At 35.9% G+C, this 24,831-nt stretch overlaps 3 protein-coding genes across 5 annotated transcripts; all 3 read left to right on the forward strand.

The window, feature by feature from the left end:
* The first annotated feature begins 8,091 nt into the window (after nt 1–8,091).
* On the forward strand, nt 8,092–11,378 carry drn (zinc finger AN1-type doctor no). Its single transcript, XM_003702442.3, has 3 exons — nt 8,092–8,376; nt 8,721–8,892; nt 8,960–11,378. Exons 1-3 carry the CDS (start codon nt 8,092–8,094, stop codon nt 9,106–9,108), a joined length of 606 nt encoding a protein of 201 aa, XP_003702490.1. The 3' UTR covers nt 9,109–11,378.
* A 2,653-nt stretch (nt 11,379–14,031) lies between these two features.
* SmD3 (small ribonucleoprotein particle protein SmD3) lies at nt 14,032–14,677 on the forward strand. The gene is made up of 2 exons (XM_003702443.3): nt 14,032–14,347; nt 14,421–14,677. The coding sequence occupies exons 1-2, from the start codon at nt 14,032–14,034 to the stop codon at nt 14,531–14,533; spliced, it is 429 nt and encodes a 142-aa protein (XP_003702491.1). The 3' UTR covers nt 14,534–14,677.
* Nucleotides 14,678–15,240: 563 nt separating this feature from the next.
* LOC100881308 (adenomatous polyposis coli protein-like) lies at nt 15,241–22,284 on the forward strand. Of its 3 annotated transcripts, XM_076541629.1 has the most exons (10): nt 15,241–16,096; nt 16,169–16,313; nt 16,394–16,545; nt 16,683–17,013; nt 17,075–17,504; nt 17,566–17,817; nt 17,897–18,130; nt 20,633–20,934; nt 21,473–21,627; nt 21,812–22,284. In XM_076541629.1, the coding sequence occupies exons 1-10, from the start codon at nt 15,241–15,243 to the stop codon at nt 22,114–22,116; spliced, it is 3,162 nt and encodes a 1,053-aa protein (XP_076397744.1). In that variant the 3' UTR covers nt 22,117–22,284. The 3 variants fall into 3 exon arrangements, with proteins under 3 accessions (XP_076397744.1, XP_012138834.1, XP_012138832.1); XM_012283444.2 differs by lacking the exons at nt 21,473–21,627; nt 21,812–22,284 and having other exon boundaries at nt 20,507–20,637; XM_012283442.2 differs by lacking the exons at nt 20,633–20,934; nt 21,473–21,627; nt 21,812–22,284 and adding an exon at nt 18,202–19,574.
* The last annotated feature ends 2,547 nt before the right edge of the window (nt 22,285–24,831 follow it).

The raw sequence follows: 24,831 nt of genomic DNA on the forward strand, positions 1-24,831 counted from the left end.
TAGAATCAGTGATCCCAATCTTAAAAGTTTTGTTTGCGTCTTCGCCAATTGGATTTACCTTGAAATCAAGTAATGTATAGTGACACAAACTAAATTCTCATAACTAACTTGCATTTGGAAAAAGATTTATAATCATAGGCAGAGTTTATTTCTTACCAAAACAAACTTTGAAGACTCTTGTGAACTTAATGTTTCAGTATTCGCGGGACTATTGCTTCCATGATTGATACCAATTCTACTTCTACCTTTTTTTTTATTCGATTGCGGGGTATTCATTTTCTCTCAGAATTCCGTAAATTATAAAGAACAATTAACGTGGTTATATCATCCACACTTTCGTGTAAACCTTTTATTTTACATATGTTTTGCGAATTCAAAGCATCATGCTATAAATTTGCTGTCGTTTTAAATTTTATGATTGAGCAAATATTTCGTCCAATCATTTTTTTTCAGATATATTTGTTGAAACAATATTGCATCAATTTGCATTTGACGTTAAAAAAAGCTCACTAACGTTCAAACAGGTAAACTAACCAATTTGAGCGGCAAACGTGATGTATACCGCCAGGTTAGTAAATGAAGGTACTTCCCAGTATTTGCCAATCATAATACGCCTTCCCATGAAATTCATTTTCAATTGGTGGAGTTTGAAAAGTAAAAGAAATGTTTTTCTGTTATTTCGATTCAAATTTATTGTAGCATTTATGTAGAAAGATGAAGTTAATAATTTACAATAAACTTGATGTTTAATAAAAAATTAAAAAAATATAACATTCAATTTTACATGAAAACTTATGTCATTAAACAACTATTTTCTAGATTACATGGAATGACTTTTCCGATAATGATGTCGCCACCTGGCGGGAAAAGTTATTTTCATTTCAATTGAACACAGTTCCCATTTGAACTTGTCGACCCTGGTTCCGAGTACTTAGTGCAGAGTGGGGGAGGGTAAGAGATCTAACTTTACACCAGTCATCGGCAGTATTTGTTCCCGTGTCCGTAGGTTTGGTCGGTTTGTCTCGCAATCGGAAGTTCGGTGTAAGGACCAGTTTGCTAGATAACCGATATCTGTGTTTTGTGAGAGTGCGGGCCGAGCGGCAGCAGCTGGAATCGACTGGATTTATAACCAAGGGTTTGATGCTGGTCTGAGAATTATGTCGGATACTGGTGCAGAATCACAATCGGTCACACGTCAAGTCAGCTGACATATTGCGCCCTGCTACACCGCAACAGCTCTTGGTAAGTGTCGCAATCGTGCTATCCTGCCTCGTCTTCGATGACTATTTTTATCGAATACCCGTGAAATTCGTGTACATAAGCAAGCGGCTCGATTTAATGCTTTCTTCGCCTCGCCTCGCCTTTGGAAATCTTGTTTGTCCCCGTCGTTCGTTCCCTCTCGTTTCTGTCCCTTCTCTCGTTGCTTTAGAGCGTTTCTCTTGATGAAAAAGATGTCCGTGCAACGTGGAATACGCATTAGGTGGAACAAAGGGAACGACGCAATTTCTGTGTGCATACTCTCAAGGATAGAAGCCATGTCTCTAGTGTCCGTTCCGTTTCTTCTTACTCTTTGACTGCATGTGTGCACGACGGCAGCGCCGATACGATTCAAGCGCAAATGCACACTTATGCATTTATCCTCCCTGTTCCCCTCCCCCGTCGCGGTTTTTATACCCCCTTCCGTGCACCCACATCCGCACTGGTCTTAAATCCCCTCTCTCCTCTCTCTATCTGTCTCTCCCTCTATTCACTTTGGCCCTTCGCGTATTCCTGGACTAGACAGCAGGGAGTATTGTAGGTTTCTTCTAGGGAAATAACGTGGAGGGGAAGAAGACATAGGGAATTAACGAGCACGGTAGTATTTTGTAAGGAAAATGGTGATATAAGAAAAGGAAGAGCTATCATTTATGCATAGATGTTAGAAATCTAGAAATTATCAAGATTATAGATCTTTGGATATTTGTAAATTCAGAAACAAAATTCATAAATTTTTGAAGTATAAGGAGTCTTCCATTGTAATGAATGATAAGGTATTTTTTTCTTACATCGCCATTTTCCCTAGGGAAGCCTACCTTGCTCGTTACTGTAGAGATAGCTATTCTAATTCCCTCTCTTTCGTCAGTTCTCAACTAATTTGGTTATGCAAAAGTAGGAATCACTGGAAATATTAATCGAATTAATGAAAAATATTTGCAAATGAAGATCTATGAAGAATTAATTGGATTTTACCTCTATTGTTCTTTGAGCTAATGTTACAAATGCAATAGGATCGTCAATTAAAGTTGTGAAATGTTCTGCAAGCATACGAGGCTCGTTCAAATGACGTCGTCAGATTTTCTAAACTTCTTATCATTATGGAACATTCGAAATAATCTAAAAACTTTCATCATACGTGTCAAGTGGGTGGTGGTTCGAGGCGTTTTGAGCTCGTTGTTAATTGCGTCTACGTTCACGGAACAGATGCATAACGTGACAGGAGCTTTTAAGCGTTTTCTGCGTCTCGTACACTCAGTGCGATGCTGTCTCTCGATAGGTAAAGAGATGATCGTGTCTATCGAGATGTTGATACATCTATTCACGAGGTTATGAAGATCGAGCGATTCATGATAACTTATTCGATAGATTATTATGACTGCTGTGTTATTTTCTAACGGCGTGAAATTACTGACAGCGATCTAAATAAAACTGACAGGTTCCGTCCTATGTTGCCTTTCAAACAGAGCGTTCATGATAGAAGCGATTAGCAGGTTGATGCTGTGTGTCCGGTGTAGATTAGAACGAGCCACACCTCGCTTTCTTTTGCTGCGAATGATATTATAAAATGGCTGCACGTCGAATTATAAGCGAAATAATAGTATCGTCTGTCGCTCATCGTGTAATATATGTTCATTGTCTATCGTTGACAACGTGTATATATACTTGGCGAGCATCGTAGGCTTCCCTAGGGGGAATGGTAATGTTCAAGCGTTGTTATTTCTGCGTAAATCGACCAGTCGTTTAAATTTTTTCACTATATCATTTTAGAGCGTACAATTATACTCACCAGTATTCCAACGAATGTGATTTTGAAACCAAGAACTAAATACGCATATGTCTTCGAAATACTTTTTCAGTTATTCCTACCACGTGTTATTAGAGTGTGGCGTCGAATTTCGTTTCGTAAGAACAATGAGTGGACTATAGCTGCGTGATAACTGAAATACAATTATAAATATAACTTCGAGCCGTTCTTTCTTACTGCTACAAAGTTATACGTACTTGTACAAAATTATCTAAATACTTTCACACAGATAATATACGACGTAAAAGATAATTCCACAATTTTGTTCATGAAGGTTATACTTGTTATCATAGTACGAAGGTTCTCAAAAACTGAATAACAAATTCAATACAGTCATTTATAATTACTTTCACGATATCCGTTACATACCTGTTTTAGCACTTCTTAAAATTATTACGAACTGAATTGCTCGATCTATTATCGATACTCGATCCTCGATTTTTGCGCGCCATCATGGCGGAATTCTGGGAATCAAATTTTAAATACTATTACTACTAAAGCAATTATTTTAATTACATAAAATTGCGCAACATTACTAAACTTGATCCTGTGTAGATTTATTCGACTGATCGATACTCTTCGTCACAGCTTTAAGTATCGGAAACGTAATGAAATTTTAGTACTGTACATAGTAACTATTTGTTTTCGAATAGTGGCAACGGTCAGTTTCATTGTTCGAGCTTTGACACAGCATAGAAAAACATCGGCCATGTACAAAACATGTTTCCTTATTCCAAACAAAAGCTCCCAGATAAGTAAAACGGAAAGTACGAACGCGTCATTGTTCACCATGCTGAATAAGTCGAGTGTAAACAAATTCGCATTAAAATTGTTGAGTTATTAGGAAACAACGGCTGATTCGCGCTTTTGTTTGCGCTGTTGAATCAGGTAGTCACAATGTGGCTCTCTTTATATGGCTCCCCTCTTATTTAAGATTACTAATTTATTATTCCAAATTTTATACTCCTGCTATTTCATTCATGGCCATATAACAAGATTCCATAATATTCACTTTCCGTTAGAAAGTATTTCCATTCCATTTACTCTGTAACACAAACTTTCCTTTAATCTAGTGTTTTTAATTAAATACATGGCATCGTATTTATTTATGCGTTACTGTAATTGTTCGCATTGTAAACGTGGTTGGGTGGTGCTTACGTTTTGCGGTGTTAAAAATAGTGATCGATTGAACTTCGTAATTCTCCTGAAATAATTAACAGTGTTAAATCGTTTAACGCACTTATTTTGTCAATAAAAAATACATTTTGAACACACGAGAATATTCGAAAACATTAGATGGCTTTTTTATTACATAGCGGAAATGAAATTTTTAGATCATTCACGCTCGCGTGTATCTAATTTAATCGTAAATAAGTTAAACACTTGATAACCCTGATGCGAGAACCATCTATGTTCGAAACACTCCAAGTACATTTAATAAAAACTGAAATAACTGAAAAGTTAATAATTCGTTGTTAATTTCAATATTTTTGGCACGTAAATATTGCGAAATAAGAAATACTATTTATTTATGCTATAAAGAACAATTCTTACGTCATGTGATTTCGTTGTTAATTTTGATACACGCTAGCTATCTCTTCGACGTTTATTGCACGATTGAAATTCAGCGGACAACTAATATTAGAGCTCAAGAACACATTTTCGACTGTATGTCGATAACGTGTCAAGTTTTTCGATCTCTTTCACATATATTTCACATCGAACACTTTTCCACAGTAATTCTGTAAAAAATATAAAATAATAAAGTTGTCATTTAACGTACTCGTTTCGAAATGATTAAGCATAAAATTGATATTTTGTATTTCAACATTGAACGTAATTAAATGAGTTTTCATTTCTGCTTTACTTATCTTATTTTTTTCGCAACTTCCTACCACGTGATTCACATTTGATTCGGTTCTCAATTACTATAGTGACGTCACGTGTTCCGAAGAAATAACGGATTTAAATCCCGTTCCTTTCGTGCTTTAACCCTTTCACTATGGCAAGTTTTCACCGAAACACGTTACTAATCGTTATTTATCGTATCCGAATATTTGTCATGAGAAACGGATGCGCTCTTTCTTTGCGTTTCATTTGAAGCTTTCGAAGCAACAGGTTTGAACAGGGTTTTCATCAAAAATTCAACAGTGAAATACTTCTGAAACAAACGATATAATTGTACACGCTATAATTTATATCATTCTTAATTTTATTATTTAACGACTTATTGTGTACCGTGTAAAGCTAGATTTTTCAGATAGTGTGAAAGTGAAAACGCTCCCTGAAGTTTAGAAAGGCGCGGGATGTAAATTTGATCGAAAGAGAAATGCGCGTATATACAAATCGAATTTAATGCACATTTATTTGCTTCGATCATTAGTCGATTATCGATATCGAACAAACCTGCGCGTTTAAACGTTAAACAAAAGCGAGGAACAAAGAAAGTGGCCTTTTTCCTGTCCTTTCATTTCACATTTGTCGGTGTACATCAAACAACATGTAGTTTTAGTCTTATTATGTTACGTAGCATCGAGAGATACATCGAGGATTCGTGCTACGACATCTACTGATTCGTTTAAGAAATACAGTAAAACGTATCGTCATGTAATGTTCCTCGTTGGAGTATTATCAGAGTGTGTTGCAAGATCGAGCAGACTAGTGCGTGTTAATTTTCTGTTTCCGAAAAAAACATACTGATCATTGGAGCCAGGAGAAAATCGTGAAGAGGATGATTATAATGTAGAAAGAATAATTGTGCGTACGCGCAGGCGCAGGGAGATGAAAGAAAACGAGTAAGTCGCGTAACAAGTACGTATTTAAGAAAGAAAGAGATAAAGGAAAGAAAACAAGTGGAAAATTCAAGTAAAATTGGCGGTATATTTTATTTATTCATTGTGTCTTTATTACATGCATCATAGTGGAGAAAAATAATGACGTTATTGAAAAAAAGTAGGAAAGGTTATACGGATTACTAATTTACGAGTATACTTTAGTTCACAAAAGAACCGTAGTGTCGAACGACGAGTTTTCGTTCGTACTACGCAGGTCTGTTCTGATTGGTTCTAACATGCTTCGTAACCAACAGTAACGCGCAAGCGCCTTTACGACGTTCCTAACGCTGAGAATATAAACCCAGTGATCTTTTATTTTGTATGCCTGTTACCGAAGGTGCTACTAATAATTGATTATTAATACTATCGATACATTATTGATATTTAATATTATATCGGTAGTATCATTAATAACTGCGGCAGAGTACGATGTATTTTTGTTTTAATTTCATCATTCAAATTTAATTCTTCAAGTTGAAATTTTTAAATAATTCGATTCGAATGTTACAATTCTGTAGCAAGTTGCATTAGGTTTTATGTTAGATTACGTCACCTTTACCTACTATTAGTATATTTTGTTCACCATGTACATGACTGATGAAGTGGGAAATTCATGATAGTGGGGCAGCATAAGTGGCGGGGGGGCCACCTGAGCTCAGTCGAGCTGCGCGAATTACTACGGTTCTCTCGTGAGGTATAGTTACGTGCGTAAAAGGCGAGGCTCGGCAAATTATGCTTCACGATACCTAACCTTATCGCGAGACAACTGTGTGGCATATCGCGGTCGCTGGTTGCACGTCCGCCCAAAGACTGCTTCGTCCAAACGATCGCCATCGTGAAAACATTCGGCCGTCGTCGTCGTCGTCGTCGTTATCGTTGTTTCTCCTCCGTCCTTGCAGGTTCCTTGGATTGAAGTAATATCGAGCGCTCGAGCGCGAAGTTGCACACAAAGAGCGAGAGAGAAAAAGAGAGAAAGGGAGCAAGAGCTATTTGGTAACGTTTCGTTTTAGCTTGCCGAGCCTCGACGGACAAAGCCAAACGCGCGCATTCAGTGGCCTGGCGAATTGCGCCGAGATTCACGATCGAGCCAAGAAAGAAAGACCTCGTAAACCGACGGGTCTGTCGGACTATCGATGTGCACGTCGTCTAACGTCGCGATAAGGATATACGAAGCCCACTTAAATGCTTCGAACGAATTCTTACTCCATGTTGTGCGTTGGTTGCGACACGACTGCGTGTTGGAAAGTGAGTAATATCACGTTTCCCGATCACGCCTCTATCATTGAAATTTTATTACGTGGAACCAGAAAAATTGAATCGTCCGAACGATACGTTCGTAATTCCAACCCCGATCGTTTGTCTTCCCCTTTTTCTTTCCTTCTTTCGTTCAATTGTTTTCTCTTCGTTCTTAACTTCACGATTTTATTTGCCCTTGTAGGAATTGCTCCCTCTCTCTTCACCACAGAGCTGTTTTACACGAGGGAACGGCCCTTGTCTCAAGATATCGTTGCTGCCGCTGACAATTTCTATCCTATGTATAATCCTCGACGAGTGCGCGCGTGTGCGAGTGCGAGTTCGACATGAAAATTCATGTGTTCAGTTTTCTCAAATTCTTCGAACATACTCGACCTATCTGTGTTTGATATGATGTGCTCATTTTGGTGTAATGATTACTAAGTTTCCTTTTAAAGCTCTTCGTGATCCACCCGGTCGTTCAAATACGATTTTTATAATTTAATAAGTGACAAACTGTATCTGACAAAGGATAATATCTGTGCATGAAAACATTTGCTAAATTTAAATCTTGCTTGCTCATTGTCGAGTAAACCCATAACAGCTAAAGCTTTGTTCTACATATGATTTCTGTTATTTTTAAACCATTTACAAATATTACTGCATTTATAATGTTCTTTAGAATATCAACTATCAATTCACTCCAATTTTAAACTTGACATTGCATATACATACTTTCATTTGTGATAATGGAAATAAATGTTAAATGTTACTGATTTTAATAGGTGAATGTATGGTGACACGCGGTCGTGACGGAGCAACCGAAGAGCAAGTTGTGGCAAAAGACGCTTAATTATCCATCTAGCTGATTGCAACTACTTGGAACTTTTCAAGTGATTGCAAATAGGAAAAAAATTAAGGACTTGTCCAATCACTGAAATTCTACCAGAATAAATAAACAAAATGGAACGGGAATCTAATCCAATGCAAGCTCTCTGCCGCAGTGGCTGTGGATTTTATGGCTCGCCAGCTACAGATGGCCTTTGTTCTCTTTGTTACAAAGAAAATCTAAAAAAGAAGCAGCAACCTCCTGTATCTGCTGCTACTGTACCACCTTCACAGACCGTCTCTGGTAACGCTGGTACGTTGCAAGGCGGTTTTGGTAGTCCTGCAGCAACAGGAACTACAGCCCAACCTACCATTCCTACCATACCTCAACCAACGACTGATCTACCCAACCCCAAAGAAGTAAGTTCATCAAACTAATTTATTTTTTTAATGACATATTAATTTTAATCATTAACCATTAGCTTTTTATATATACTTGTTGTTTTTGAATAGTTAAATAAAAATAATACATGTCATATAATGTTCTTGTTAAATTAGTTAATAACTGTGTTTTCTATTTTTTGCTTTTATTTCTTGTACATTTCTTTGTGCCCAATGATATTCATCATATTTTTTATGAACCAGTTTGTCATGTATGTTAATGACTAATACAGCTACAGTGTATCAGTACATGATTTGTTACAATTGGATTATCCCCATAAATTATATTATAATTCTAAATGAAAAATTGGTCTCTATCACAGATAAATAGGGAAGATCAGGAAAGTGAAGTAAGTGCTAGCAGCGGAGCAGTAGCAGAAGGATCTGTGAGTAGTGGGGATGCAGATGACTGCTTTGATGGCAAAGAGACTGACAAAGAAACTAAGAAGAAGAAAAATCGTTGCGCCGTGTGTCGCAAAAAAGTTGGTTTGACGGGTAAGTGAACCATTGTTTATTTAATGCCTTCAAATGGCTGTTTGTTTGATGTTTACGACTTTTACAGGATTCGAGTGCCGTTGTGGAGGACTGTTCTGCTCTGTGCATCGATACAGTGACAAGCATGATTGCAAATTTGATTATAGAGAAATGGGCGCTCAAGAAATTCGGCGCAACAATCCAGTTGTTGTTGGTGAAAAAGTGCAAAAAATTTGAACTATTTAGTGCGTAGTCGTTGGGAAAATGGTTATATAACTATATAAACAAACAGAATATAAAACGGAGAAAACGAGATAAATTATCTGGCAGCTGATTGCACGTCGAGGGGCGAAACGGGTGAATGCGAGATCGTGAACGAAAGAGAAGGGACAAATGTATATGCGTGAAAGAGAGTGAGGGAGAGAAAGAAACTAGTAAGAGTGTAAGAACAAGAAAGAATGAGAGAAGCGTTTAACGGGTAAAAAGGATATGGGAGAGAATGAAAATTGGTTTGTAAACGGTAACGAAAACGTAGAAACGGGGTAATACAAAATTTGAGAAGTGATGAAACAAGCGAAAAGATATAGGTTAAAAAAAAATATAAACCGAAATTAGAGTGTGTGCGACGTGTACGAATGTTTCGAAATTTGAATGTCAGTGCCATGTCAGATTGTCGTCTTGCGAGAGTTTTAATCGAGAATATATTTGGTTCTAACTGCTGCCAGCTTACTACTACTATTACCTATTATTATCTACGATTATTACGGTTTATTATCATTCTATATTATGTTTATTAATTTACTTAAAAATGCAAAATTTACGTATGAAATGTTTGTTTTTTTTAAACTAAATGAATTCTTGGTGCGGTCAGTCTGTTTGAGACGTCTCATCGGGAATTCTGATTTGAATTGAGAGCGAGAGAGAGAAAGAGAGAGAGGTATAGAAAAAAAAAACAAATTTTATATATATTTCTGTTTCGTTCGTATATCAAAAAGAAAAAAAAGGGAATGTTGTTTAGGTAGTGGCTGACGTTGATGGGTGATCACAATCCTAGGTTAACAATTAGTCTAATAATTATTAAGTATATTAGTCTATTGATTCATAAATAATGCAATGAAGTATAAGTAGTACTGTGTGTTTATGTCCAATTTCACGTGAATATAACCAGCATTATTCCTCATTAAATATGTTTCAAACTATATTGCAAATCATTATTTACGCCATGTGTTCACGAATCTCCGCAAAAAGTGAACCCTTGTATTTATCTGATTCTCTACTGGTTGTTCCAGTAGAGAATTAGTTGCGTCGGACTTGTCCAGTCGGTTTTCTCGAGTTTCTTCTTTTTTTGCCCTTGTTACAAATCGTACGTACAAAAATGCACGACAGATATTATTGTATATTGGTGCTAATATAATTGTACGATGAAACGTCTAAAAGGCCAACCCGATAACAAGAACGAAGGCCCCTCGACGGAGGGACGACTATCGTCCTAACTCGATCAATTGTGGACAGAAAGAGAAACGATTCTCCGTTTCTAACCATTTTCTTCTGTGTTGCAATATTTTCAAACGAACATTTCAATTTTTTCTTTCGTTTCACGTGTCTCTGACTCTTCGTAGGCTAGCTCGTAGGAAAAAGTAAGTGTTGAGTTTTATGACGCTTCTATTAAAAGGACATTTTGACCGGAGTGTATATATACACGCGCGTAAGCAAAAACATCCTTGTTGTGTAGTAAAATGTTTTCTTTTTTTTTTTAATTACTTTCTCGCGCTTTATGTAATTTTTTTTCTTCAAGTGTGAGAATCGATAGTCGTCACTGAGTCGTTTTGCGATTATTCTACGAAGGTAGAAAGCAAAAAAGAGAGAGTGAGAACGAGAGAAAGTAAGGGAGAGAGAGAGAGAAACGGAAAAAATAACACCGCACTGTATCATATAGGGATGTACGGGTAATCATATGTGTCGGGTACCTAAGTTATTGGCTCGGAAAAAGATGAGCGCGGACAGAGACCTGAGACATATGAACTCAAGTAGTATGAGTATTTTTAGATGAAATCAGAGATAATCAAATTTTCAGATTTAGAAATTTGGAAATTTACAATTCACAAATTTAGAAGTTGGCTGGGTATCACAGAAACTCACTCGAGCCCTGATCTTTACCAATTTGCCTCGAAATAATCAAACTACTCGAGTGCCCATGTGTTTCAAGTGCCCATTGGAACCCGCCTTACTTTATTCGACCCGATTCGTGCCCGATATGTCCGGGTATTCGCATATCCCTATTATCGTACCATCACGTTTGTTGCTATCTTCGAGATATACTTGTGTTTTATTTTTTCTTTTTTTTGTTTCTTTAAAGAAGAAAAAAAGGAAAAACAAAATACCGAACCTTCGTCTTTTTAAATTATGCGTGATAGCCGATAGCGATAAATATGAACGAACTCTTACGAATGCAAGAAGTCCTTGTATTGATTACGTTATAGAATAAAGTGAATCGTTCTTAAGTTTCAGTATCACGTTATCGATGCTCCTCATTTTTTAGTGAATTTGTATCTAGAAGAGAAAGTGACAAGCATATGTGTATATATATATAAAACACACACACATATATTGTATATATATATATATATATATACATACATATATATATATATATACATAGTCGAGTAAAACAAGAGGCGGATTAAAGTTTCCACTTCTATTCGTGATATACATTACGTTTTGCATACTTATACATATTTGCCGTGACTTCATCAGACAACACGCTAAGCATAATGTCTATCGACAATATACATATTAATGTGTACAGAAGTGAGACTTGATCAGTCGTCACAGTTTTTCAACTTTTTGTAATCGTCGTATGAAGAAAATGTTATAAATAAAAATCGTATTGTTTCAATATAACTAAAACAGCACATTGTTGACGCACTTTACACATGTCATCGTCTTTTATTTTCAGAAATAGTGCGTTTAACCTTTTCTTTCTTTTTACTTTCATTTTCTTTTTCAAGTGGCACGATCATTTTTATACTTTCCTTTTTTTTCTGTTGTACGATACAGTAACACTTTTCTGTTGCATTCAGTTACTCAAGTGCTTGATACAATACCATTTACAGTGAAGGAAAGACACTTGTTCCCCTGTAAAAGCAATGAAATTTAATTACACCATATGTATATTGCATGTATTGAAATCATACGATTATTATTTGGAAACATTTCTTTTGTTATGATCCTTCCAATGAGCACTTACGTTTGATAACAGTCTCGCATGCCATTTATGTAGTTTCTTGGGACTCGTTGCCGCGAAAGAGTTCCGTTCTGACGGTTGCAGAACGTTAACTACATTTGAGTATACTAGAAGAACAGGGTAGGCTTCCGTAGGGAAAATGACGTAAGGGAAAGAAGCTCCGTCACTTGGTTCTTGGTTGGTAGATTTTCAAAACTTTCAAACTTTGGAGTTTTGAAAATTTTGAGAAAAATTTGGAAAATTAAGTTTTCATATTTAATCTCTGAAAGACAAAGGTGGGAAGCCTCCTCCCCTACACTAATGTTTATCCATAAGGAAACCTACATTGCATCCGTGTGTACATAATATCGTACACGTACCGGTTATCAATAATATTAATGAAATGATTGCCGTCAGATCTTCATCCTATTTCAGGCATAGCATATTTTTCTAACAATAAGATGTAACGTGATATCTGGTGTAATCCTGACAGAGCTGCTCTACAGGGCAGGTGATATCTACAGAGCGAATGGAAGAAAATTAAACTTGAGATGAGTGAAAAAGAACAGGAAACGAGATGAACAGTGACATTCATACTCGGCTGATTATACAGGGTGTTTCAAAAATATTGTTACACCGCAAAAACCGCATAGCCTTTAAAAATTGAAAAGTCCTGTATTACTGAACTACTGCAAACTTATTTTCAGTTGTTTAAATATGATACCTCGAACGTCCAATGTCAAATTTATTTCATAAATAGTACATTGTAAACTAAAGGACTTTTCAATTTGTTCTGAAATTGTGTACAACTTTTCTGAGACACTCTGTACATGGACATAATAATGCTTGTAATTACTGCATGATTGATATTAGTATGTTTAAGTGATTAAAAATAACACGTCGATTTTAATATATATTATACCATTACGATTTATCATCCTTTGAAAAACCGCTTTTAGCCTTTAGGTTCTTTCACGGTTGAAAATGGACACAGTGTATTTTTTCTTCATTCTCTTTTGCTTTTATTTAATGCTCTTCTGGATCCAAGCTTAACTAGTATTGTCAATTACAGAAATACATCATGTTAGTTAAAAGAAATGGGTAAATATAACAGTAGGTACATTGAAATTACATACCTCTTAAAATTAAGAATTTATAACCTTCTATATATTTTGGAAAGTTTCAATTCAAATATCTTCGTATCTACGACAGGAATTTATTAAGATCCTGACTAATAAGTCTGCACTAGAAGGTTCAGAATTTAGGATATACATTGTGTATTTTTTTTGTTTTCCTTTCTCTTCTTTATACCTGACCCGCCATCAATTTTTTTCCGTTTCATTTTTGATTTGGCGTATCCCTGAATTATTAAAATGGTAACCTTTATTATAAAGTCCGACGTAAGAAAGAAGCTGACTCTTCCTTATTTAAAAAAAATTCCGATTTTGATATAAATATCAAAATTATGTTTCCTCTAAATTATTTGTAATTATCTTTTAACGTTTTCAATAAATACTGACTTTTATTATTAACTGAAGAATGGATTTAACATTTTCATCAATAAACTTTATATTTCATAAGCTTCAACAGTCTTCTTTTTTCAATTTATATGGATCAATTAATAATAAAAATATTTTCAATCAATTTTGCTGACTCAAACTAATGACAAAAACTTCGAAATGTCAAGATGATGTGGATAGACTTTTTCGCGGTTTATTGTAAATATAATTACGCGCATGCGTAGAAGCTTTTTTAGTATGAACACGCGTCGTCAGGGGACATAAACGTGCATCAAGCGCAAAGAGTTAGGTTACTGTTCAGTTGATGCATTTAAAATTTCTATATTTTAAATGTTTTTAGTAAGAAAAGCTCTTAATCTTGAACGAATTAAGCAAGTTTTTAAGTAAAAGATTTATATCAACAAATTAACAATCACAATGTCTATCGGAGTGCCGATAAAAGTGCTTCACGAAGCGGAGGGTCATATCGTAACCTGTGAAACAAACACCGGTGAAGTTTATCGTGGAAAACTAATAGAAGCTGAAGACAATATGAACTGCCAAATGCAAAATATTACAGTAACTTATAGAGACGGTCGAGAAGTAGAATTAGAAAATGTTTACATCAGAGGATCAAAGATTAGGTTTCTCATATTACCAGATATGTTAAAAAATGCACCGATGTTTAAGAGACCTGGTGGTAAAGGTTCAGGAACTGCTGGTAGAGGAAAGTCAGCTATTTTGCGTGCCCAAGGTTCATTGATATTTTAATCTTAAATTTCTGATATAAGGGTATTAGCACAACAATAATAATGTATTTCTTTTAGCTCGTGGAAGAGGTAGAGGTCAGAATCAAAGAGGTAGAGGTACCGGTTCAGCACCTTGGCTTAATCAACAGAATCAACCTGGAGGGTCTCAAGCAGGAAGAGGAAGAGGATAATGTTGTAAATTATAAGGAATGTAATGCTAAGAGAATGATGATTAAGATAAGTCTATGACTGTAATTTTTCACTGTTTATAAAAGACTAAATTTCAATTTATTGTATTTGAAAGTATTAATAAACAATGGAATATATATTTCAAACATTTGTCACTTATATTTCTTTGCTTCTGAAGCATCTTCACTTTATCCTTCTTACTAAGGGTCTACAGAGGTAGATGATGAATTCAGAGATGTAGAAGTACAGGAAATTAAAGATATAACATTTATTCTGTTATATCGTCACGAGTTACGTTGCTTGTTTATTTCAATTATTTGTAGAGTATTTCAAACGTATATGTATCGTTCTTTTGGGGTCGATATTTTCTGGTGTTTTTCTTTCCGCTTGTAATCTGTTCAAGGTTAGGTTTCCCCTAGATGTAGAATTTATCCAATCTGAGCTGCACTTGCGTATGGGGAGTCGCCGCAACCTCAATATTTAATACGTCAGGATGTCGACCCTTGTGGTTTGCCACACGAGGTAATTAACGTCGATGCCAGGGTCACCAAGAGTGGTGACAGTAATTGACTATTAACTATTACAAAAGAAATTTAATAATTCAAGCGTCTTCAGTGACTGACCGGTACGATCATAGGTACAAAGAAAATATTTTCAAAACACAAAGGATCTTTCGATTAAAAAGCAGTGGCTAAGAAAATTGATTGGTATGGAGAGAAGTACCGGACGAAGGTACGAAGATGAGACAACCGAACAGCCAGTAGATTACAGTAAAAAATATAGGGAACGAAAAGCAGTGGGTGAAAATAATTCGATCGAGAATTCTACTCGGAACGTCCGAAATTGCAAAAAAGAATTTGGAGAACGCGACTCCAAAGTAGATTTATTTGGGGATTATGCAGAAACAGATCTTGATCAACCAACAGATTACAGTTTGAGATACGCTGAAGATGACACAGATGATGATGAAAAACAAAGTCCTGAATATTTTCCAGGTAGTGTACAGGAGGATACAATAAAGACATATTGCACAGAAGGAACTCCGTATGAGACACCTTTCAATTTTTCTACTGCAACTTCTATGTCTGATTTGCGTCTTGAAGATACGAAAGAATCTGTTGATTCACAAAAGAAACATAATAAGAAAGTGCTTGAGCTTAGTCGTAAGGAAGACCTATGTTTTGAACGTACATTGTCTCTTAATTGCAATGAGGAGCAATCAATTCTTGTTGAAAAAGAGCTGAAAACTTCTAAAACCTCTCAAACTTGTAAGCCTAGCTGTCCTACCCCTGAAAAGTTGCATAATTATTATCAAGCAGGGACACCAGATGGTTTCTCACGTGCTAATTCTCTTAATTCTCTTAGTAGTGCAACCACACAAAGAAATAATGTTACTGGAATCATTTCTAAAGTATCATCTACAGATTCTTCAGAGAAAGTTGATAATACATCGGAAAGAGCAGATCGCAGTGGAATTGCTGCTAATATAAGTGGATTACGTATATCGGATGAAACTGATAGCCCTATAGAAGGAAAAAGTAGTACTAGAGTTGTAGATAAAGAAGGTTTGTTGCATTTTTAAAAGTTTTAAATAGTATTTGTAGAGAATATTATGGAAGCTCTTGTGCTGATTTCAGGCAAAATGGTAACATTCAGCAGACAAGATTATTATGCAGAGGAGACTCCTCTAATGTTTTCACCTTGCAGTTCTCTTGGCTCTTTGAGTGGATTTGAACAGCATTCTATACATGATGATCGTAGCTCTGTTATAAGTGATTTTAGGTAATTTAGCAAATTGTATTTAAAGGTGTTACTTTATATAAGAATGGTACAATAATTACATCTAAGTTAATTTTTAATAGCCGTAGGACTAGTGGTGTTGTGTCTCCAAGTGAATTACCAGATTCACCAACACAAACTATCCCTCCAAGTCCTCGTAATCACAAGAGTCAATGCACGGATTTCATAAGCAAAATCGCGGACGAAGCAGTAAGACCGTCGGTTCGACATTTATGTATGCAATGATATTGATTGTCAGCGAAAAAATAATAATAGTAAAAATAATTAAAATTATATAGATCTTTATTCAAACAATATTTTAAAGTTGCATAACAATGTTCTATAAAGTCTTTTAACAAATATCATTTTCAGCATATTCCAAATGTCCCATGCCAAGAAACAGTGTTTTTGAAGATGACATTGCCACATTTAAGGAAGAATCAACACCTATTGAATTCTCTACAGCTACTAGTCTTAGTTCTCTTACAATTGATGATGAATTGAAGATAACAAATAGTTCCAAAATACAGGATGAATTAAAGAAAACTTCAAATAATCTTGATAAGAATGTTAAAGAAACTCCAGTAGAAGAAAAAGTAAATAATGCTGAAACTGAGAAAGATCAGGAGCAAGTGAGTGATGGAGATGAAGATGATGAAGATATGTTGGCTGCATGTATCAGCATGGGTATACAGAATAACAGGTATATTTCATATTTTTTAAAAAGATAATGAAAATCTTGAACATCACTAAATACATTACAGGTACAGACAATCTTTCAAAACATCTACTGTACAAAAATCTATACAACCAGAGTCATCAAATATGTTAGGACGGTGTCAAAGAACACCTGTTTTAAACAGGCTGGAACCTCGCGTTCCTGTTACTTCTGTGAATACACCAACAACGACTTCTAAAACGAATAAAAATGCCATAGAAGTTGTTGTTGCACCAGACACGGTACACGTGTACTGCACAGAAGATACGCCAGCAGATATTTCTCCCGTAGGCTCGCAATCAAATCTTTCAGCGTTGTCGATGCCAAGCGTTCAGGAAGACGTCGAAAAAGTCGAAGAAGCCAAACCTTCAAGTGAAGTTGAGTGTCACAGGAATGATCTTTCAGACGAAAGCTCCAATCTTTCTGGAGAAGATGAAAAAATTCTTGATGAATGTATTCAGTCAGGAATACCAAAAGTAAATATTCTCTTTTCAGATTTCTTCTTAAGCTATATATATAACAATGTTTTAAATATAGGTTCGTCAAATAACACCCCCACCAACGAATTGCATTCCTTTCACACAAAAAGCAGAAGGAGTGTCACAAAGATTCAACATATGCGGTACACCATCATCGTCTCCTGTAGAAAGTGGCAACAGGAATCCTATTATTCGTAAACCACTGTGTCGTACATCGTTAGGAAATGAAAACGAACTTTCGGATGATAGTCCTAATCATTCGGACGATGAAGCCATTTTGAGCGAGTGTATAAGGGCAGCGATGCCTAAGGTTTGCTATTACTTTGCATACTTTTTGTTTAGTGGCACATTATTTCTTTATTGATGCTGTATTCACATTATAATTTTAGGTTAGATTGAACATTTCATCACTGATATCACAGTCATTGCCTCAAACTATTGATAAATCTAAAGTAGCTAATTCAGTGAAAGTATCTTCTTCAACATCATACCGTCGATCAGAATATATTGAGCAAAATAAGCATCAGTCTAAAAAGCCAGCAACGTTTGAAGATAATTTAAGTCTTTCAGAAGAGGAGGAAGATATTATATTGGCTCAGTGTATTAAGTCAGGTATGCCAAAGGTGAGTCTACTTGTTTTTATTTGATGTTTAGTACAAGAAAATTTTGTTGCTATAATCGGTATTTGTTATAGGCACTAAACGTTTCATTAAACTCGTCTTTAACTCTTGGACGTCGAGTCACTACAACAACGTCAAGAGCGGTGGCATCAGGCTCATTTTTAACTTCAACTGCGCTCTCTTCTGAACGTGCTCCTATATAGTTTCTTTTAGAAATTATACTTTTATCATTTTCAAAAGGGTTGCAAGGGTTTATGTCGATAATGATGTAATCGAATATAATATACTTTACATGTAGTTCAGCGAGTTCCCTCAACAAATGTATAAGAACAGATATCTTAAAGGAATGAAGAGCACAGAAAACCGTGAAGCAGTAACCAAGGACAATTATTTGATGTATAGTTGCAGTTTATACGTTTGCAGGGCCTAGAAGGAATAAGGAGAGTTGTTACATAACTGTTCTACGCGTCAGCTGTTGAAAGACTGAATACTTTTTTATGATAATTGAATAGAACGAAGTGATCGAAGACGTATGTTTGATAGAACAAATATAGCGATTGTCGGTAATTGAGGGATGAAGTTCGATTGATCCTTTTTAACTAATAAGTTTTACAAGAAGACTTTTATAGTTAACAGCGATGGATCGAATTCAGGTCTAATAGATACGTTTATTAACAAAGAATAATTGGAAACTTCTACCGAATATAGTATTTTGTACTATTTGTTTTATCAATTATACAGAGGGTTAGAAAAGTATGTGCAATATGTTTATTCATACACGAATCATTGATGCTTTAGCTCATACTTATTTTGAAGATTTCTTCGTTTAGTTCTGTAGTATAAGCGTGAGGAATAATGTGCCTTAACCTCTTTGTCATTTTGTTAATATTATGATGAAGAACCCTAATCGAATACTCTATCCATTATGTTTTCTTCTCGACATCTTTACTAAATTAATTTTTTATAATTAACTTATGAACAATCTATTGTGGACTTTTTAAACATATTGTACATTGAGAAGCTAGGTGATCCAGAATTCTAAAATTATTTCTCCTTTTTTCTAGTTCTTGAGTATTTTTTATATGAAATATTTTTTAAGGATATGTCCTTAGAGAATAGACTGTTGAATTTATATGGTGTGATTTGTATTTTACTTGACAGAAACTGCATTTCCTTCGCGTGCAATATATCTTGCCGAGGTATTATTGTAACTGATTTGTTTGAATCATGTGATTTATTGTATTTTTACATTTTATTTTTCCTAATGAATTCTGAAGTATCTACTTTTTACTACTGCTTGTGATATTTGTTTCATGCAAGAAGAAAGTGGTACATAGACAGATTTTGTTGTTCACCTTAGTTAGGCGCTTTTTTATATCACGAACATTGTTAAAGTATTATTATTACATCAGTAATTAATAAAGTTTGAAACTTGATTTATTATAAATCTTTTTCTTTATATGAAAATTGATGTTTCTCGTCCTCTCTTTCTTCAGTATACATGCATATAGTTTAGACTTGGACAACGTACCGCAAACTTGATAATTCATACTGTTGCACACTGTCATTTGTGGCTAGCAATTTTTGCATTGCAATATTCATTTCCGGACAAGTAAAGTAATGTATACTGAGGATGCATCACTTGAGAAATAGATTGTAGCTATTAATGCAGTATCTCTTGTGAACTCTTTAGCTTTTATCTTAGAGTTTGCATTGTTTCTTACATAATTGAAACGATTACATTTCTCTTTGTACATCTAATGAAATATTAACTGATAGATTTAATACAGTTACTAAAGAAAGTAATAAGAGATGCAATGAGATAGTGGAGATAGTAAAGATAAAATCTTTTGATCCAGTAATAGAATCCTTATCATTGAAATGTACTTTTAACACTTTAAATCAAATTTGTTGTCAAATTTGAACCTATCAGCGGAAAGTCGATGAGCTGACTACTGTCATGCAACCTTGGGTAATTCATTGATAATTACAGAGCAGGTTTGCTGGAGCATAAAAAGTGCCGCCTTTTGACCGCTACCATGTTGCCCTTCGATGAATCGTAATGACCACTTGGCCAGCATTCTAGCCTATTTCCTGCGTTTATAAATCTTCATATAGCCACCGTTGTCCGTTTACTGTAGTACAACCGACTTGGAGAACACATCTCCGGTGGTGTGCTCGCGTTCAGAGGTAACGTTTTTTTCTGAAATAGGGATTCGTGTTTAACCTATCAAAATTACATTCACTGTGAGAATACTATTCTTAGTTATTTTTTATGTAATAAAGCTGCTAAACTAATTAGGTGTTACCTGACATAGTATGGCACTTTTAATAATATTTAATTACTGAGGTGTTCATTAAATTTTGTGCCTATTTCAGCGCTAGTTAATTCGATTATCGAGGAAAGATAGAAAGCAATAAGTGAAATGACTTGTTACAGTCACAATAGACCCATGTAACGAAGAGTATTGAGCGTTAAGAATATAGATGTTCTTCTGAATGCAGATGCACCCTCGTGCATTCTATATGGTTGCACTCATGCTTCTCGTGGCTGGCAATGCTGGATGCGACGACAAAACGAAATGGTATGCTGGTCTGCAAACTGTGCTCAAGAATTGCCCAATGGAGTCCTGGAACAATGCGGGCCAGGATGAATTTCTGGAGAAGTTCAAGACGTGCATACAGGAACACCTATTGGCTGTTCTTGACTCGATCCTCGAAGACGATGTTATACCTGTCTTCGACGGACTAAATCTAGTGCGATTCCAACATGATAGGGCGAATTCCACGGATAATTATACTGAGAGGTATGTTAATTAACTTTACACAAACACGAAGATCCTAATGATCGAGGTCCAGTAATTAATTCTGAAGTGTACCATGAAATTATGTACATTTACTGCTATTTTTCTCTGTAATAGTAAATTTCAATTTCACGTCATAAGGAGATTAGAGTTATCTAGTATCAGCTTTGAGCTGGAGACTATAGGTTCATCGGTCCCACTTTGAATAATTTAAAGTTCTTGAAAAAGTCTAGTAAAAGTTCCCCAGAGAACTTCGTTGGCTCGCGAGAAGTTTTCGGACGTAAAAGTTCTCGAAGAAGCTCCGTTACACTTTGAAACTGGCCGAAGCCCTGCGAAAGCGGATGAAAGTTAATTTCTTATTGATCATTTTCGTACAAGAAATCGCTTTTTACCTTTCAAGAGTGCTCCCTCCGTTCTTGTTATCGTTACATTGGTTTGTAATTAATTTCATCGTCAAACGGGCTTCGTTGAAACGCTCTTTGTGGAGATATTTCACAGTTAACATAAATCATTGTACGTTATTTAAAACTTCTTTTCCTAGCGAATTAAAGAACGATACAAATTGGACGGAGATGATTTTGAAGCGGCTATGGCGTCTTTTACGTACACACGTCTTCAAGGTTGACGTAGATCACTTTGTTAATGGTGCTTCTGTTAACAATTCGGAGACGAAATTAGATGAAAATATATTCGAAGGTGGGTACAGATGTTGTTCTAGTAATTCAGTAATTGTTGAATGTTCGTTTAGCGGGTGTTCAATTAGCTAGCGTTCGTCTAGCGGGTGTTCAATTAGCTAGCGTTCGTCTAGCGGTCGTTCAATTAGCTAGCGTTCATTTAGCGAGTACTGTAGCATTCGTATTACTACTTAAATTTTACTCAGGGCGCAGACACCGACATCGCCGCAGATATGGCCATATGGTACCGTTCATGATGATGGGCTTCCTGCTGATAACATCCATCCTCGTGCCTATGGGTTTTCAGTTTCTCGCCGTGCTGGGCGGCAAAGCGTTGCTGCTCGCCAAGATGGCTCTAATATTGTCCAGCATACAGGGGTTGAAGAAAATTGCGACGAACGGCGTGAATTATGGACTCTATCACACACCGGTGGATGGCTGGCACGACAGAAGCCATCTCGAGACGCCCTCTCATTTAGATTTACCTTTTCCACCACATATTCGTCCTTAAGCCTCCCAACTATTTCTGATACTTTTGTGTTGAAGAAGGTGACTCAATAATAGTGTTAATGACATCTGGAATAAAGTTTTGAAATTGTTGGTAGAGTTTACTCAGTGTATAAAGACTGTAAACAGTTATCAAAATGTTCACACTGTAAATAAACGAGAAACTACCGGAGATCTGCTATTTCTTTTTTTGCGCCTTTGTATTCTGCTTCCCTATGCACGAAGGTTACGCCCGGAGAGTCGGCGACGTACACTTTTTATTCTGAATGTCTGCGATGTTGCCTCTACGAACAAGTTATAATAAATAATTAAGTTAACATAGCTCTATAGCAAGCTATCTATCGTTTAAAGAATTTGACAAGTACTGACGCCAATTAAAGAGAAATTAAGAAACGTTTTACTTGAACAAACAATCGACGACAAAATGAGGGTAGGTGGTTCCATTGAAATACCACGGTAAATCTCGCGGACGTGATTTAATAAAATTCAGAAGCATCGCAGTGAATAATTCAGTTCCTTTTTTCGGTTCGAACACATCGAGTCCATTCTTGTATAACGATGAAGACACTTTGTATAATCGATAACCTTCGTAAATACGAAATCGCTTCACAACATTCTTATTCATGCTCAATTAAAATATTTATTGCGCGTTCTTCTTAACGTGCAAAGTGTTTCGACCTTCCCACGTTTTTTCTTCATCCTAAGACCTTCAGTTTTCCTTTCTGTCTTTTTGCGTGTGGCATTCTGGCTTCAAACAATGCTCCTCATGATCGAGGGGGATATCTGAAAATAAAAGATAAACTTAGGCAAAGTTTGGTAGCATTTAAGTGCAACGAAGCTTGTGAATGACTCTGGTAATATTTATATTTTATAAGATTGATCCAGGAAGAAATAGAACTCTTTACAAAGACAATTCACAAGTCTTGAAATTGTAGTAAGGTAATTGGACCCAGGGGAAAATCTCTTGCAGAAGAGATGTAGTCTTTAGTAGAGTTTACAGCGATTATTCCTGCAGATAATCATCGTAGTTAAAGGTCTTAATTGATCCGGGTCATGATTTCAAAGGAACGTAAACGTTTATACATTTGATTCAACATTGAGAAAGCTGTTCACCTGTTGAATAACATATTTATCGTTGTAACTATATCGTAGCAGTGTGACAATTATCTATTATCTAAAGTATATATCTATTGGACTAAATGTTTAAGATTTTAGTACTGTCTGCAAAGTAAGAATAGTCGATTAATTTCATTATTTCCGAACAAGGCGGTTTCATTGTTGTCGCTGTTGGTGCAGTTATGAGGCCGTTGCCGTTCCTGCAGGGGGTCAATTTCTATTGCACCTCGTTTCTTATCATTTTAGACGATGGACGATGAATTAACGTGGGCTGAAAAAGAGATATATCATAAATGTAAAAAATGATGTTACAAAGTATGATTCAAACTTCAATATAGCTTCGTATACATTAACTTTAATCTGAAATACAAAACTTGCAAGCTATCTTCTTTACTCCGTAAAATTGTTTAAAACGGCTGGTATAAATTTCACGACCTCAAGCCGGAGACAATAAACAGCACGCACAAGTTTTGACTTGTCCCTTCCGCTCGTTTTGTTTTAGAACGTCGCTAGTACGTATACCTCTACCTTGTTATCAGCTTTGCTGTTGCGAGACATTTCGAGTGCATTCGCAAGCTCGGTTTCTACAAGATAAAATCATTAATTTCACTCGGTGATTTATGGAATGATTTAATTAAACTAAAGCAAAAAGTTGCTACATGCAATTCCCTCTTCCGCTTATTTACTAAAAGATTTTTGTTACATTACATCTGAAAATGTACTTTTTTCAAACATAAAAGCGGTATCTTCGCTTATTTATATTCAAATAAACTGCATGTTGTTCGTCGCGCAGAAAGTTTTTTTTAGTACAGTATACCATATCCCTGGAGTCATTATATTCTGTAGGTAACTTTCCCTTTGATTTACATACTTGCAAGTTTGCTTTTGAATCTTTTATAACGTTCCTCAACTAATGACATGCAGAATCCTAATGCTCTAACTTTGTTGACTGTTTATGACTTGAATGAAATACTTCTAGGAAACAATTAAAGGCCCATGTTAACGCTCCAGGTCAAGTTACGAGTCCCCAACAATGCAGTTTAATTGCAATAGATTTGTACAGACGTCTGAACCAATAAAAGAGTTTGAACAAGAAATAAAATCATCGAAGTAACTAAACGATTGACTATTTTTAAAAATATTGTTCATTTAACCCATACTTCATATCAACAGAGTTAAATCGTTATTACAATTCTCCTCTAAATGCTACTAACATGGAAGCAGCCGGGAAGTACATTAAGTAGTTTAAACAATAGACTGCTCAGACGGAGTCTGTTTAAATACTGGATTGTTCTACTGCACAATAAATCACATTCTCGCGTCAGCTCCCCATCCTCCGAGTTCAATTCATCGGTGAACATTTGTTCCCCGACTTTCAATAAATCAGAGACCAACCAGGTTGTCTCACCTGGTCCTCGAGCGTACAAATTTGCTGCTGCAAGTTATCAGCGTTATCGTCGTCAGTGTAACGCAGCAAGTGCTCGGGGATGCGCAGCGTGGACGAATCGCGAGCTGGACTAGCGAGTATAAGAGGGACGCCGCGCGTCGCGACGCCACACAATCTCCGGTTGGTCCTGAAGCGAACGCGCGTAGGCAGATTCGG

The sequence above is a fragment of the Megachile rotundata genome, chromosome 16, assembly GCF_050947335.1.
Source record: "Megachile rotundata isolate GNS110a chromosome 16, iyMegRotu1, whole genome shotgun sequence".
Taxonomy (NCBI): domain Eukaryota; kingdom Metazoa; phylum Arthropoda; class Insecta; order Hymenoptera; family Megachilidae; genus Megachile; species Megachile rotundata.